The sequence below is a fragment of the Pimephales promelas genome, chromosome 21 (assembly GCF_988280905.1).
Source record: "Pimephales promelas chromosome 21, fPimPro1.hap1.1, whole genome shotgun sequence".
NCBI lineage: Eukaryota > Metazoa > Chordata > Actinopteri > Cypriniformes > Leuciscidae > Pimephales > Pimephales promelas.
This window is the reverse complement of record NC_142789.1, coordinates 1,662,300-1,678,693: the sequence shown is the minus strand read 5'-3', so window position 1 is coordinate 1,678,693 and position 16,394 is coordinate 1,662,300. Positions and strand designations below refer to the sequence as shown.

Genomic DNA, 16,394 nt, shown 5'->3' with positions numbered 1-16,394 from the left:
GTTGTCTGGGTCAAATTGAGGCACCCCGGGGGGCTTACGTGCGCCATATAGGTCTCCTTCTTCCACAGCCGTATTGTACAGAACAAACCCAGACACACCGCAGTTCAGGCACTCAGCGTGTGCATCTGATATGGCTTACCTTAGGACTCAGCGATGCCTTGGTGGAATTCCCTCTGACAGTGTTTGTGTTTGGCCTCGTGCATGTTTTGGCATTCGTGTGCATTTCTCATATTAAATGCTGGGAAATACGATGCCCAGGGATCGGAAACAGAAATGATCAATCCGGCCTGTAGCCGCAATAGTGTCTCCATTCAAGAGAAGAGTGACTGTGCCTTTCGCCGGACGTGCCTTTCGTAAAAAAGTACTCAGGGGGAAAAGATGAAGTATTAAAACTTTATTTCCTTTATTTGTTTAATGGAAAATGATAAAAACGTACAGCTCAGCAACATTGCCTTGGCTAGGATAGGTCAGTGTTTTTTTGTTTTTTTTTTATCAATAACAATCAAATAATATTTATAATATAACAATGTGTTCTGAGGAAAGCGAAATAAGAGATAAAGGGTGAAAATAAATTATCATAATAACAATAACGATAATAACAATTAACCTTTATAAACATTTCTTTGCTTATGTCGTATCCATAGAGTCCATTCAGAGGGAATCATGCCCGGGGGAGGGGGGGGGGGTGTATTCCAGCATGTTAGGAGGGATAAACTTAGTGGTCTTCTCTCTCTCTCTGACTCATCATGTTCGCAGAGATTCGGAGCGAGAGTTTCTGTAGGAACTCGAAGGAAATTCCACACAGTGATTCTGCAAAGACATATCCTCTCTTTCAGGACAGTACCAAAGTGACTCAGTAAAACGTAACGAAAGGCTAAAAGCAAAGACTGCTCTCTCTTTCTCTCTCTCTCTGTCTGCGAGAGTCTTTTTAAACCGTCCTCTATACAAGTTGACGTGGTTGTTGATGAAATGGCACCTTCCTCTGCAGTGTCCGACCAGGAACTAAACCGACACGAACCCTCTTCGCGTCCCTCGCCTGTGGAAGATTTCTTGACGGGAGGGGAGATTTCTTGAGTGCATTGAGATTTTCGGTACAGCGAGAGGGTTCTTCAGTGGGGTTCGGCCCAGACGGGAGAGCGGCTGGAATGGTGAGGGTGGCTGAAAGAGGGGTGAATGGGAGTCGGCGTGGGCAGCATGTGTCCAGAATGGCTAAACGGTCCCAGGTGGCCCATGTGTGGCATGTGGCTTGCCAGAGCGCTGTGGCTGCCAAACGGAGAGGTCTTGTCCTGCATGCACTTGGAGAGCTCCTCGAAACCCTCGCCAGATCGTTTACTCCTCTTGGACTTGCTGGACATCTTGCGGTTGCGTGTTTGGATGCCCTCTTTCTTCATGGTCAGTGGCCTATTGACCTGTAAGAAACGAGATAGGGTAGGTTAATGATGAGCACAAAGGAAGTAAAAACAAAAGGATATGAGGTCTCAAAGCACAGGTTCTTAAACACAAAAGTTACAAGTTAGTTAAATGGACGCTTTTGCGTGAGGAAACCATAGCAATAGATCGCGCGAAGATCATTAGAATCTTTATATGACGATCCAAGCGAGAATTTCGTCTGCCATTTTATTTTATTATATATATATATATATATATATATATATATATATATAAATCAGTGTTTTTATGCCATTTGCTTATCTGTAAATGTCCCCAGAAATTTCCGTTAAAATTCATTGTTTATACCTCTATATACAATATTTTGACACGAATTATAGGCTACATCAAAGCGTGGCTATAATGTAGTCAATATTATGCTTTTAGTGTTGAATTTCAAACGAAAACCAAGCAAATCAGCCGCTCAGCTGTCACGCAATCTCGTTTCTTCTCTGTCCTCCTTTGTTTCGCTTGTTTCATTAAGGTGAAATGTATTTATTCGCCTGCTAAATAGATCGCAGCCAAGCTTAACATTAAAAAGGCTAGTTTCAGACAACTCCGAATTGATAGCCTATAACTGACGCCGTATCTTGAATAGCAGACCCGCCCTGCCGTCCCTCCGGGGAATAACGCCCTCCTTTGAAACAAAGCTGGATTAATCTAAAAAGAAAACGGTCAACGGGCTCTGTCTGACAGGGAAAGCCGGCTTTGCGTCCCCGGTCTCACTCTCACCCTCTCTTCAATCGATACAAGCTGTCCGCCCACTTGAGCACTTCGCTGTCACTTTCAGTGTTTGCGACTCTCAATACTCACGTTGTGGAGTTTATAGTAGAGCCCGCAGGCGTTGCACACCGGGTCACCGTTCCCGTTGCGCCGCCACAGAGTGGTCGTGGTTGTCTGGCAGTTCGCGCAGCAGGTGCCAGCTCGCCTCGCAGCAGACTGTGTAGGCAAGAGAAACACATTCAATACTGGGTACACTACGTTAAAAACATACATGATCCATAACCACATTTTTAAACAATCTCATGAACATCTAAAAGGATGTAGCCATTTTAAAACGAATAGCGTAATTCCGCAAATGGATGAGTCTGGTTATTATTGCGTGCAGTACTTGTCAACCGTAAAAAAGACTAAACAGGTTAATCCATTAGTACTTGGTGGAAACTGTATTATTTAGAAATGTAGGCTATAATAGGTATATTGTTTGTTAGGCTTCTGTTACATCGTGGCTTATTTTTATTGAGATGTTTTGCAATCGGACTGCATGCACTCGATTTCTATAACAGGCATTACGGATTTGGGTTGGAGTAAAGGCGTCCATGATAAGAATCTGATGGGGTGACGAATATTATGACTCACCCATCTGTAGGCTACTCTGCACCAGAATCATTTCAAAACTATCCCGTAACGATGCGGCCTGAACATATTAAATCTCTTACAAGGACTAATTAAATATAGCCTGTTCTGTGCATTTAAACACGCTAAATTCAATTTTCCAATTTGTGCCCAGGTTAGATTTTTTTTGTTGTTTTTGCTTTTTTCCGACCTGTATCTAATAGTTAACTTCTTCCATATTTCAGTGCAGATCATTAATTTGTATCGTTTCGATACACTGCTCGCCTTGATGCCTGGAATCAAACGCTTTAGTGGGCGGGGCGTCTCTAAAGCCGGGTCATCAATCCTCTGTTCGCTTTTTGTCCATTACGGATCAATTTTTCACACATAATGAGAAACATCTATAGGCATACAACGCAATTCCCCCGCAGTCTAACGCGTAGCCTATAGCATTTGCAGTTTGAGTTCATTAACGATTTACAGAATACGTTTTTTTTTTTTTTGCAAAAAACGCCGCTGTGAATAGAAATTAAACAAAACGCAGACGACAACAAAAACAAGCACATTCCGATACTTAAACTCAGTGCCAGTCGAGCATGACAAACAAGAGAGCAAAGAGTATAAATCCATTTATTTTCCAATCCCTGCCCCAGCCCCTTCACACACAGTGCTCTGATAATCGCTTTACAGTAGATGTCATTCGGGCCTGCCGGGGCCAGAGAAAATTCAGCCGGGTTTGTTGAAGACGGAAACACCCGGGAGCCTGGCTTCCTTATCGGGCCCGGGCAGATATCCGGATAGGAAACAACTGGATGGCCTTTGAACAGCGCTCTGAAAACACTTCAGCCCAAAATGCAAAAGCATGGGCCAGCACACTGACTCCATGGAAAACCCTGTGGCTTTTTTTTTCAGCATGAGAAGAACATAGAGAAACTAACAGCTACAGTATGTTACATCCATACTGCTAAAAATAACAATGATCGTCATAATTGGGAGTTGCAGTTGCAATCCATATTTCAGTTTCTCTTTGAATATGCCACTCTTGTTATTTTTCCTCTAGCTGAGTATGTAAGTGTCTCTTTTACAACACTGGAAATAAGATTCCCTCTGAGACTCTTATATTTACACTCTGATGGTCACTTAGCCAAGTGAAAATTAAATTATTACACATGGCTGATAGAAAATACGCTCTCACTCAATTAAACAGCTTGCTGTGTCTCCAAATGAATCTCTATGATAATATTACGTCACGTTTTGAGAGACTGCAAAAACGACTCAATAACAGTGTAGGTAGAGATATAGAGTTTCATCCGCTAGACGATGTAATAAGATTATGTTTGGGGAAATAATATCCTGCCTGTTTTCTTCAAAAGTCATCTGTTTTCGTGAAATCTTGATGTTGGAAAAACTGTCACCCCTGCCTGGTGATATATGAATTATATTTAAATAAGGAGCCTTCTTATGCCCTGAACCATGGAAAAACAGCAGATTAATAACCAAAGCATAATCGAGTTTGACTTCTCACACATCTCAATGATGTCTCAAACAGCTAAATAATCTTGAACCTTCAATTGTCTCAAAGCAAAAAGCTATTAAGATAAAAAAGAAAATCTGCTTTTGAAAATCTGAGATGATTCTGCTGGCAGCGATTCTAAAATCTTAACAAAACCAATGACATGCGGCTTTCTAAAACAAAAACTGGACCAAACTGCTTGATCTGAACAGATGCGCTCAGGCAATAGTGCAGCAACAGGTTTCTTTCAGTGTGGAGTGGTGATAATTGTCCCGGCGTGGGCATTGGTATCAGTGACAGTATCAGAACTAGAAGCAATAATGATAGCGGGAACAATGGCAATAGTAGCAGTATTGTAACAGGCAGAGTAGGGGATCACCAGGGGGTGAGGGCGACAAACAATTCCAGGAAGATTATAGGGAAAATATAACTTTCCTGGAATTGTGCTCAGGCTTTCTGCTCCGTGCTCCTATTTAGCCCTCTTTCTCACGTGTGTAAGGAACTGAGAGAGCGCTGATCTACTCACCAGTCTGCGCTTGGGCTTGATAAGGGGTCGGTTCTGGCCGTTCATCTTGTGGTACAGGCCGCACGCGTTGCAGAGGTAGTGGCCCGTCCCGTCCCGCCGCCACAGCGGGGTAGAGGTGGCTCCGCAGTTCACACATTCACGCCCCTCTGTGCAGAATTCAAGTGGAGGGAAAGCAAAGGGAAATTTATATAATTAAGAAGTTCACACTCCGTCTACAATACAGGAACACGGGGTCACGGACTGGGCAGAGAAAAACAACTCCCAAGTTAATTAGCCAACATCTAACATGACATTCTCATTGGGATCTCGTATCTGAACTGGATGCGTTACATAACTGATATCGAAATGTATGAATGTACTTTTTTACGCTGCATGACTGTGGAAAATGAATGCATCCAGGTTTTTTCATGTATCTGAACCCAAATATCAGTCTGCTTTTGCATATACAACATTTTCAAGAAGAAGAAGAAGCGGATTACAGTGTGAGTTAACTCCATGTTATATATTCTCACTGCTGTTTATCAGCCAGCTGTCCAGCTTGTCCTATATTCTCAGGTGTCATATCACAGTAAAGCACCCTAACCTGCTGGAAAGGGCCCTGCGCTTTAATTCCTCCTCACTCCCCTGAGCACCTCTCTATTATTCACATTATAATGTGAGATAGTCGCTGTCCCACCCTGACCAGAGAAAAGAATACGCCCGGACAATGGACGCTCTTTTGAAGTCTATGTGATGTTGTAATTCAGTCATTTTCAGAAGTTTCACTTGCATTTTGAATGTACTGAAACTTGGTGCTGGGAGTGTTAAGGGAAAACGAATAGACGAAAATAGCAAATAGTAGAGGTTAACCTAAATCAGAGGTGTAGCCTATATTATTAAATTAAAAAAAAAACAATATGTTTTTTGCCTTTTTCTGAATTTTAAAACAAAACAATTGGCTTTATTTTTTTCTTTCAATGCCCAATCATATTTGTAGGATTAATTTAACATAAAAATATTACCATGCAGTTCAAAAATTGGTTCCATTCACCAGTGCATTTTCTTCTTTCATAGGTTGGCTATCACTGAGTTTTTTTTTTTGTTTTTTTTTTTGAGTATATCCATTATTCATTCATTTATTAAGCATCTTGTACATATTGTTATTTAGATTTAAATGTAATATCCAATTATAATCGCATGTAAAATTCGTCATATAATGAAATAGTTCAAATGAATGTTATTTGATAGCAGTGCATCGGACCGACGTCGTGCATAAACAAGCACACAAACAGCAGGGTCCTGTCGCCTGTGAAGGCCTGTCCCGCCGGGGTTTTGTTAGTATTGGGGTCGTAGGAGGGCGGAGGGGGGGAGTATGTCGTGATTTGTTCAAGTGAAGGTATACAGGATATGACTGGAGCCAGCGCGTCGTGACTCCTCAACGTTTTAAGGAAAACAAAGCGTGAGGCAACACGCAGCCCGCCAAATAAAATCATCCATCTTAAGACCTAACACGCAGGAAAAAAAATCGAATCTGCATGGAATAAATAGATAGAAGTTTGTGTGTCATTTAATATGCTAATTAATGTCAAAAGGTCTGCAAACTCACAAAAAAGCGCCGTTTTCATATTGTATTTTATCAAGCCGTTTTCAATTCAGCTCCACTGGTATTGATATGATCTTAATCTTTTTTTTTTTTTTGGCTGGGTCCCTTGCACTCTAAAATGTTTTATCACAATGTTAGAGGCCTACACTTTTGTTTAAAACTTTATAATTTATCTAAAAATTTCTTCACCATTATGTAAATTCAGTGTGTTCGAAAAATGCAATATAGCCTACAGGTCGCCTCTTTAAATTTATTTAAAAATGTAAAAGGCTATAGCCTACGCAAAAATAGCCCATCGACTAAACTTCACTAAACAGCTGGATTGGGTTTGTAGTTTATGTATGATAACCACTATCTTTATTGGAAATTCCACCTTCGAGTGGTGATGCATTTTGATGAATCATTTTTAAGAGCTGCTGAAACTTATGGCGTGTCATAATTTAAAAACTGTGGTGTGTTGCCTCGAGGGAGATTCTTAAAATGGCGGCCGAACTCATTTAATTAGACAAAAACAAAATAAGTAAACTCCAAATTAGATTAAAACGTTGTGTCCAAGAAAATAAAATAAAATTGAAATATCTAGGCCAGTAAACCACTGGGGATTCATTTGTAGGCTATAGCCAATGGCTAAATTAAATTATTTTCAAATAGCCTGTCACAAAAAAAAAAAAATCCTACACATAGGCCTATGATATTTACATAGGCCATAGATTTAGTAAATGTAACATTTTTAATAACTGATGTAAAAATGCTTTGTAAAAAATGTTATCCAACCCAATGGAAATGTATATTCTTCACTTCATGATCGAGTCGGAGAGCTCTAAAGAAACTCACCTGAGCACGATCTCGTCTTGCTTTTACATTTAGGTGTGAAGCCCGAAGCCGATCCACTCAGGAGGGTACCAGGATGGAACAGCCCGCCGCCGTACTCGTGTGGAGTGGGCAGGGAGTACGTTGGGTAGGTCGGGATGGGATGATGCGTGGAGGGTGTTTGGGCGCTCATTGCCAGGCTTCCCCGAAGAGGACTACATCCCTCCATTTTCATCCCATCAGCGATGACTTGGTACTTTATGGAGTCCTTTTCGTCCATTCTTGCAGTGGTGGAGGTCGGAGAAGAAGGACCGGGGTCCGGTGAGACGTCTTTCGGTGGGGTTGGGGGGAAATTGTAAAGGGGATGTGGACTGGAGTGTGTTGCGGATGTGAGGGAGGAGACGGGAGCGGTGCTGGAGCTACTGCTGCACGGGTAGCCGGCGCTGGCGGGGTGCAGGCCGGGCTTGCTGAAGTGACTGACCGCCCAGGCGTTGTGGTGCGCGGCGGAGAGCGCTGCCTTCCCGCTGTCCAGCCAGGGGATCCCGGGACTGTGTATGAGGTGTGGCCGACAGACCTGACTTCCCGTGAGACGAGCTGAGAAATACAAGACAGAAACGAACATAAAAGCCCAATTCGAAACGAAAATTACGAGCGAGATGTCTAAATCTGTACAGTTTTTGCCGAAACGCCAGTTTGTTTTTCAAACAACAAAATGACTAATGTTCAGCCTCACCTGTTGACTCCGTAGGCTACTCAAACAATACAAACTTGACATTGAGATAAAATAAAATTATGAAATATCAATAATGCACAAAACCGCATTTGCCGATTCACCCTTTAGTCCAGTGTTTGTTCGCTAACAGTTAAAATATGTTTTTCGTCGTCTCGACATGATTTTCAAAATAAAAACGCACTTACTCCAAAGAAACAGACGGAAAATCTCCTTAAAAAAGCGACACACGACACCTTTTTTAACAAAGCATTCTCATTACAGACTGTTCGTCGCACAAATTAGTCACTTGAACTAAGAAGTTCATCAGGAATTTTTCGTTTTGATTTGGCATCCGGGAAGTGCCTTGATCCCCCTCTCTCTCCCTGACACGAACTTCCCTTTCCTCATCAAGTCATTCGCTGGACATTTTCTTTTTCTTCTTATCTTTACATTTCAACACGCTCCTCTTGGAGATGACAGTTCGCACCGCAGAGAAGAAATCCGATATCTTTCATTTTAAACGCATTTTTTTGTCATCCTTTTGCTCGGCTCATTGTTGTCTGCCAGGCACATATGCATACGTTTTTTTTTCTCAGAACAACAGAAAATAATTAAATACATAAATAATAAACATTAAGCCTACATTAACATATTTTAGAAGCCTCGAGACATCGAGCCCATGGGACAGTCCCGCATTTAGGCCGTAGGATTCACCTCAAAGTGAGTAGGGCCTAAATACCATCTAAATCTTTCTGTTTTACACTGTCTACTACACGCACAACCCAGTTGTATTAAAGTATCACCATAGTGGCCTATAAATGACACGAAATGGGCATAAATTGTGTCGACAAGGTCACTTTGTTTACTAAACCTTCTTTAACCACAAGACGACCAAAAAACATAAACAACTGTTCTCCTTCGCCATAAATAGCAATATTTTACATCGAACTGTTCATAACATATTCAAGTATAAATAATTATTAAGATTCAAGCAGCTTTATAAATTAATTCACATTGCATATAGTTTATTTTCATTCGTGATTAATGTAGCCAACAGTGTGACAACTATTTATCGGAAATTACATAATGAAATATGTACAAGATAACCTTTACACATTTTGTCATTCAAATATTAAAAAAGTAGCCTACTTCACTCGAGATAAATCTGACATAAAGAGCAATCATACCGTGCGCTTGTCCGTATGATACTCTGGCCCGAGAATTGGAGTAGTAGGGGTTCCCCTGCGAGTCCAAGTGATTTAAGAACACATCCACCTCGTCCGGGGGAAGAAGAGGGGCCATGGGCTCCATGTAATTGTGTGTAAGCCCGTGATGATGTGACTCTGGGTGCTGGCCGTTGAGTACCGCATGATGATGGGCCATCCATCGAGACTGATCGGCCGCAACCTCCATGTCTGAAGTGTCCGTGCTTAGAAAACGTTCAAAAGAAGTTTTCTAGATGCCTACTGAACACCTTTTGTACACTTAGAGACCCAGGTCCTTTAAATGATTACAATATTTGGCGTTCTGCTTCAGTTGGTGATGCAATGCACTTATTTTTGGAGAAGAGGTCCTGCTTCTTTGCCTTCAAGAATGATCAGGAACACCTGTAAGAGAATAAATAGATGCATCTCAGTTTTAACGTTAAATATATTGCAAGACGGAGAATCTTCACTTTATCGAAACACGCTATTGCAACTTAAAATAAGTCGCTTCATTACAAGCTCAACTGCGCAATTTTAAAGATCAATCGGTATAGCGCAAGTACTTACGGCGCGAAGTAGCATTTCAGCACTACAATCCTCAGTTTCTTTTTTCCCCGTGTTAGTCCTTTACAAAGAATGTTAATCCTCAAGATATCTGTTGACATTCGTAATTCGCCACTGGTTTAAATTGTCCACAGCCCAATCGTTAAACTCTCTAAAACTCTGCGTCTATGTGAAGCGGAGAGAAGTCTCGTTAATGAATTGTGCCTGTGTACTGTCGGAACTGGCGCCAGTAGATTCCATATCTTACGAACATGGGCGGGGTCACGGGCTGGCAGGGATCGCTCTGTTAACCAATAGCAGATCGCGCTGACTGTCATTGGCTCGAACATCATGCTTTCCAAACTGCCACGGCGACTATCGGCCTAGTGCTCCACATTCAGAGAGCTGAGAGACTCATCATTCAGCGTAGCAATTTATTCAGATCTTTTTACCTTTCTTAGAGCTTCAAGATGATGATGTAATAATGTTGTCTTTTTACTCAAAGACGAACAGAATGACCTGAAATTAAAAGACCTGAAGTCTTGTACACGGCCTCATAACGTTCATCAAGACAAAAATACTGCTTTTTTTTTCATTCGAATAATAATATTACATTGCTTAGACTACTTTTGTTTAAGCAAAAAATAATGAATAGTACATGCAATTAGGCTACTTTTTTGGCTATTGATAAACAAAATGATTTATTACAGTTATCATGAACTTTTGTTTAAGAACTTAATACTGTGATTAAGACCTGTTGTCTGACCATTACCATTTTAACATTGCTTAAAACAACAAAACCTGTAACAGTGAAGTGTCACATGCGGTATGCCTAATGCAAACAAACACGATTGTTAGCACCTCAGGCATTAATTGGGGAGGAGTATTTTATGGTCCTTAAATTCGAGGCTATTGTTCTTGCGCGTCTAATTGTTTTAAATTAGTTCTCACCGCATTCTTCTTGTGAAAACAGTCTTTGTATGCCGTTTTCGAGCGATCAAACGTTACTTTACATATTAATAGCGGGTCCGTGTCTCCTTGGTGCCGACAGGTCGCATGGGCAGGTCCAAATTGAGCCAACTGGTGGCCATTAGGGCAGCTTCGTTGATTCTTACTTACAATTATCTCATGGCAAAACAAGCATCAGGCTCACCCACCGCAGGCAGGAAGACAGAACGACGCCAATTAGCTTGATAAGCGTTTAGATAAACTGTGGATACAGGTTAGTCAACTCAAGACCTCATTGTGCTCATAGGGTTTAATACACTGTTAAAATGTGTCTATCCAGTCAAAAACGATCCAGTCAAATGCGTTTTAAATTCGTTTAAGTAAATTAGCATTCCATGCAGTGGAAACTCCAATTCAAATAATCTAATATAAATAAATACTCTTTGCTTTAACGTTGAAAATACAGTGGATATAGCAGCGTGCTCCTTTAGATATCTACTTCTATGGCCTCTAACTGCTTGTATAACGCTTTGTGTATATTAATTATTTAACTTGTCTGGTTGGATCAATCAAAGATAACACAAGATAAACTTGACTATCACTACCAGGGCGCTCCGGCTCGTTTTTCATTTATCGAGAAAGACACTGTTGTGGTAATTCTGTTTTCTTGATGGAGTTACAGATCATGTCTAGCCAAGAACCGGTTTAAAAAAAAATGGGAAATTGAGTTTTAACTGATTATATAGGCTACATTTTTATCCTATAAATAATGGTGGGACGTCCCTCTGACAATAGGGCTATTTATTTTTATTATTATTTAAAGCAGGAATTTTAGTCTGAAGATTGAAAGGCAATAATTGAAGCGCGAGCTCAGAGCCCCTATCGGCCGCCACTCTGACGCCACGACTTGATGTCACAGTAGCCTATCTCGGGAAAGAAGAAAAAGATCTGCAAAGACTTTTCCACAGCTATCTACATGCTACAGTGTCGTGTGTATACACTGAGTATTAATGTCTAGAATAGGCATGTGTTTTCATCGAATCAGTTTTTTGTTTTGTTTTTTTTGGTATAGAGTTTTGGTCTGGCTGAAGAGCGAATAATCAATTTGGACAATAATATTGAGCACTTAAACCACAGAGCTTCTGTCAACGTTGGATGTATAAAGATGCTCAAACAGGCTATTTGGCCTTATTGTGTGACAATATCAGATGTTAAATCCCTCTTTAACAGACTGGATTCCTGCCAGGGGCCCTACAACACAAAGAGCCCAGCCTGAAGCCAAAACATTAGAATATACAATAAAATATGACGCTTGGTTTTGCTGTGTAATGATGCATTTTATACGCATGACATCAAAAGTTGCAACAGATTATGCAGATATAAATGGAAGCTGATATAAACCTTTAAATATAGGCTACGCGTATATGCAGTGGTCTAGCTTTCACATTTGGCGTATAGCTTTATGTGAAACGCAACACGACGTCTTTAATAGGCTTTTTCAGAAATATTTACACTATTTTTTATTTATTTATTTATTTATTGTAAAAAGCAGTGGTATATAAAAGCCGAACTTTAATATTCCTATTCAGTATCTGAAAAACAAATATTGAAATTTTTCATTATTTATTTGTTATGTTGTAATTTCGGTGTAAATTCATTTCCTACCGCTGTGTGCATTAAACCATTTAAATGTATATTTTAGTGGTATGCCACCTTACATGCAGCTGCAGTGTCGCATTTGTGGTGTAACTGTGGCAATGCATGTTTATTATTGAATTAGACGAGTGTGTGTGTGCGTGCGTGCGCTACTGCTAGTTTTTGCCTAATCTCGGTTCAGCTCACCTAAGGCCAAATATTCTTTAGAGAATACCTGAACTAAATACCTGTGGTAATCCATGTGCTCTCAACGTTAGAACAAAAGAGATTGTCCTTTTAGGCACTTAACATTTAAAGTCGGGGGTGTTACTAAAGAGATTGACCCGATTGAGGACTCTAACTCAGTGGGCCACTCTTCTTTAAATGCGTGTGAAGATTCAGACTTTATTTCTTATGTAACACAAGTTGTGTCGTCTAACACGTGAGACTGTGACGACGGCAATGACAGCATGTTTGTGTGATGTCACATTATATTTCGCTTTAAATTAAGTGCATCAAAAAATAATGGAGAGCGCGTTGGAAACAAGCTCCGCGAAAATGGAGGCAATCATTCCCTTAATTAACAGGTGCCGTGAAATGGCTTTGGCCGTTCGTTCCCTCACCGCGCATTTATCATTCTTCGTGGGGTTAAAGGAGGGCAGGAGGGGGCAGAGAGCGGCGCAGAAGGGTTTGTGAAGATAAGCAGGCACTGGGATATAGGGGGAATGACACAGACCAGCTGAAGCGGTATTGTCCTTTACTCACGGGTAATTAGATTGTGACAGGGCACTCGGGGGCAGACACAAGCACAGGCAAAGTCACAAGCCTCCTGTCCTCTGCTGAAGCATGAATAACAGGGTTTGAAAGCAAAGCGTCTCACACTCTTTTTATTTCAAACAACAATCCGCATTATTTTGAGGCGAAGTCTCACATGTTTGCATGCGTTCTCAGTATTAAACGAGCCTTCCTGCGTTAATTCTGACGCACATGCTTTATAATGGGTAAAGTTCTTCTTCTGGGTGATGGCATTTGTTCAGTCAGAAAATGATCCCGTGGCGGTCATAAATCTGATGGGTGATGACAGCGCGCCCGCCCTTCTTTTGTGCTTGACAGCTCTTGGAGTCAATGATTTAAATAAACAGCACAGGTGGGCTAATGCAGGCGTCCTTGGGGCATTCCTGAGAAAGCTAATTCCTCAACTCACCCACGCCACATTCGCTTTCACATTTATAATCATTCAAATTCCCATTTTAAAACGTTGGCGGAAAATGATTTTCGTAACGTGTGCGGTTCTTGGTTTGTTAAAATTGTATCAACACACAAGCATGCATTTCAACATGAATGTCTTAAATGTGCATAATTTCATGCATTGTTTCTTTAATAAATATGTTTTAGGTGTAAAATGCATTTTGGTCTGTTTAATTTGGATTTTATTTTAACATGTTTACAAAGAGAAAGGCATAGTTAAGAATGTCCCTTTTAATGAATGTAAAATAAGTAATACTATTTTAAAAAGTATAATATTATGATCACATCTTTGAGCTATACGAAAAACGTAACACTTTTGAAATGCCTGCAGATAACGGATTTAGAAACACAATTATTATAATTTCTTATATATTATTTCTATTCAGCCATACAAATGCATAATTTTATCTTTTGCTTTGTTGTATTATAAACCATTATGAACTGCTATGAAATTAAAATAAACTCTTGATTTTTTTTTTTAGATGGAATTAATAGGCTACATAATAAACCTATTTTGGACTAACAGTTCTCTTTACCTCACTAAAACGCGTGAATAATCTCTGCGTATTACTCGACTTCACGCTCGCTGTGTCGAATGATATAGTCTACGCAAAACGCATCTTACCAGTGTTTACGATTAGGCACTCTTCTCTTGACATTTAGCATAGAAATGTGTCCTGGGGCCAATTCCGTGTGGCACCGTCTTTGAGGGAAGAGTATCGGTGATTCGTTGCGCTTTGCGAAGCGCTGAAGCTCCGGGCACAGTCTTCTCTATAGCTGGCGATGCCAACCTTCCCTGACAGGCGAGCGTCGGTCCAGGATTCGTTCGCTGAGGATCTTTCTTCAGTGACTTACGGCGTGGTGTAGTGTCTGACACATCGTACTCTCTCTCTCTTTCTCTCTCTCGCTCTCTCTCTGACTGGAAACAGCGAAACTTGAGGCACAAAGTGGGGCTGCTGCAACGTAGCCGTGCGTCAGCCAATCTGGTCTTCCGGGTCGTGCTTTGATGGTTAAAAGCTGTGCTGAAGATGTTATGTGTTGTTCTCTCTCGTGTAATATGAAACAAGACCCAGTTGCACCTACTGTCACTCTTACTAGGTTTGAGATGTGCTAGGCCTACTATATTCTCACTTTTCTTTCTTTTTTTCGAATGAGTAGATAAGATAATTTAGGATAGGCATAACAATCATGATTTGTTTCTTTTGTCAAATTAGTGCGGTTCAACACAAAATTTAGATTTTCTGTTGATTAAATCTCCTTCATTGTAGCTATTAACTAATAGTAATTTTTTAATTTCAATGAACTTAAAATGTCAAGATAACCTTACCTTTTTAAGTTAAATCAACAAAATATTTTTAATGCATTGCTATTAAGACTTACAAGTTTTTAACAGTTGAAGCTCTTTTTCTTATAATTATTCCTGCCAACATAGGCTATAGTCGACCGATATAGCATGATTTATGCCCATTAAGAATGGCCCTTCTCATTTGATCACTGCGATGCTGCAGATGTGTTTGCGTGAGTGTTGTGAATATGTAAATCTTTACTTATAATATGAGACGCCTTTAGGCTTCCCATCTTAATGAATTCTATTCCTTCTTGATCTTGTCTATATGTTGCGACGAAGCGGTCGACCTTGCCTCCCCCCCAACTCAGCCAGTTTTAACTCTCTCACACATAACACCAACTTTTAAAACATGCAAAGCCTCGGTAAATCTCTGGCTCGAGACCCCGTGCTCGCGTGCATCGGCTCATGCAGGGCAGGTGCAGCTCGCGCCCGGCTTCCCCCAAGAGTGCGCGAGCACAATGAGAGCGCGAGAGGAGTGAACTCTGACAGAATTAATTGCATTATATAGAATGATCAAAATAACAATGTCCATTGCCAGCTATTGTTTTGTTTTCATTCAAAAGACCACGAACGGTGACGGATTCAAGTCAGTCAAATCAGAGGCTACTCCGGTTGGTCGCTGCTATCATGTTGAAGAAGCAGGCCTATAGGATTAGCCTATGATAAAAATCAAAATTCTTTGGTTGTCCCAATTGTCTTGCACTTATCAATAAGGATAGAATAACAGATTAAAAGAAAGACAAGTATTTGACTACTCAGAGTTTCCTGTAAGTGCAACGGTCAAGAATAGCCTAATCGTTTTGTATTGTGTTTATCAGTTTCTTTTTGAGTGCTTCGGTTATCAGTTTTGTCATGACAGGACTTGGCATGTGTTTTCGTGCTCAACTTAATCATATCTTATTACAAGTAGCCTATGACAAGCGAATATCCCTCAGACTTAAAAAAAAAAAAAAAAAAAAAAATTAGTTGCTGCAGCGAATCGCGAATCACGTAATTTTGGAGGACACATCTATAGATGTTCTGGAAATTTCGGTCATTTTAACTTGAAACGAAGAAAAATATCTTGAAAATAGTAACTTAAAACCGAAGAAAAAATGTTAAAAAATAGTAAAAGTTTTTTTAACATGATATTTTTTTATTAGCCTCTTTGTGTTGTTGTTATTTAGCCTAGCCTATTGTTATAAAACAAACCAAAAAATAACACAGCCGCGTTGATTGTAAATAACTAAATGGATTTGTGAAGGTTCTTATGAATGCATGTATTCTGGTAACGCGTTAAGAGCAGTAGTGCTGGGCTTACAGGAGCTTTGCGATCTGAGCAGAGGAAGATGCTCACTCATGATGCGCGCGAGATAAGCGCTTATCAGTCTCGAGCTTGCATCTCCAGCGCATTAAAAAACCCTACTTTAGACTAATAAAGGCGACTGCTAAGCTCGCCTGCACCCTTCCAGCAGTGCACACTGTGGCAGACACGGTGACATTTCCATTTCACGTTGTCCATCAAAGGCGCAGCAGAGCGCGTGCACGTCTCCGAGTCTTGCCATGCGTCAAAGTAAAGAGT

The 16,394-nt window shown here is 40.5% G+C and overlaps 1 protein-coding gene and 1 long non-coding RNA gene across 5 annotated transcripts in view; one reads left to right on the top strand and one right to left on the bottom strand.

Annotated features, from left to right (window-relative positions):
• Positions 1 to 16,394, top strand: part of LOC148969659 (uncharacterized) — a 194,502-nt gene that overhangs the window by 168,336 nt on the left and 9,772 nt on the right. For both annotated transcript variants that reach the window (XR_016148401.1, XR_016148402.1), the window contains exon 4: positions 7,252 to 7,342. This is a non-coding gene — a long non-coding RNA (uncharacterized LOC148969659). The remainder of the gene's footprint in view (positions 1 to 7,251; positions 7,343 to 16,394) is intronic.
• gata2a (GATA binding protein 2a) lies at positions 380 to 14,529 on the bottom strand. Of its 3 annotated transcripts, none has more exons than XM_089124908.1 (6): positions 14,111 to 14,529; positions 9,094 to 9,513; positions 7,220 to 7,788; positions 4,803 to 4,961; positions 2,242 to 2,367; positions 380 to 1,409 (listed from the first exon to the last, which is right to left on the bottom strand). In XM_089124908.1, the coding sequence occupies exons 2-6, from the start codon at positions 9,317 to 9,319 to the stop codon at positions 1,110 to 1,112; spliced, it is 1,380 nt and encodes a 459-aa protein (XP_088981034.1). In that variant the 5' UTR covers positions 9,320 to 9,513; positions 14,111 to 14,529; the 3' UTR covers positions 380 to 1,109. The 3 variants fall into 3 exon arrangements, with proteins under 3 accessions (XP_088981034.1, XP_088981033.1, XP_039519299.1); XM_089124907.1 differs by lacking the exon at positions 14,111 to 14,529 and adding an exon at positions 9,679 to 10,182; XM_039663365.2 differs by lacking the exon at positions 14,111 to 14,529 and adding an exon at positions 9,679 to 10,180 and having other exon boundaries at positions 4,803 to 4,948; positions 7,219 to 7,788.

What these genes read in the sequence shown, in the direction of transcription:
- gata2a (XM_089124908.1), bottom strand. Translation starts at nt 9,319, where the DNA reads ATGGAGGTTGCGGCCGATCAGTCTCGATGGATGGCCCATCATCATGCG. An exon ending in ATCATACGGACAAGCGCACG is followed by an intron (nt 7,789 to 9,093) that starts GTATGATTGCTC and finishes TGTATTTCTCAG; the next exon opens with CTCGTCTCACGGGAAGTCAG. An exon ending in TCTACTATAAACTCCACAAC is followed by an intron (nt 1,410 to 2,241) that starts GTGAGTATTGAG and finishes CGTTTCTTACAG; the next exon opens with GTCAATAGGCCACTGACCAT.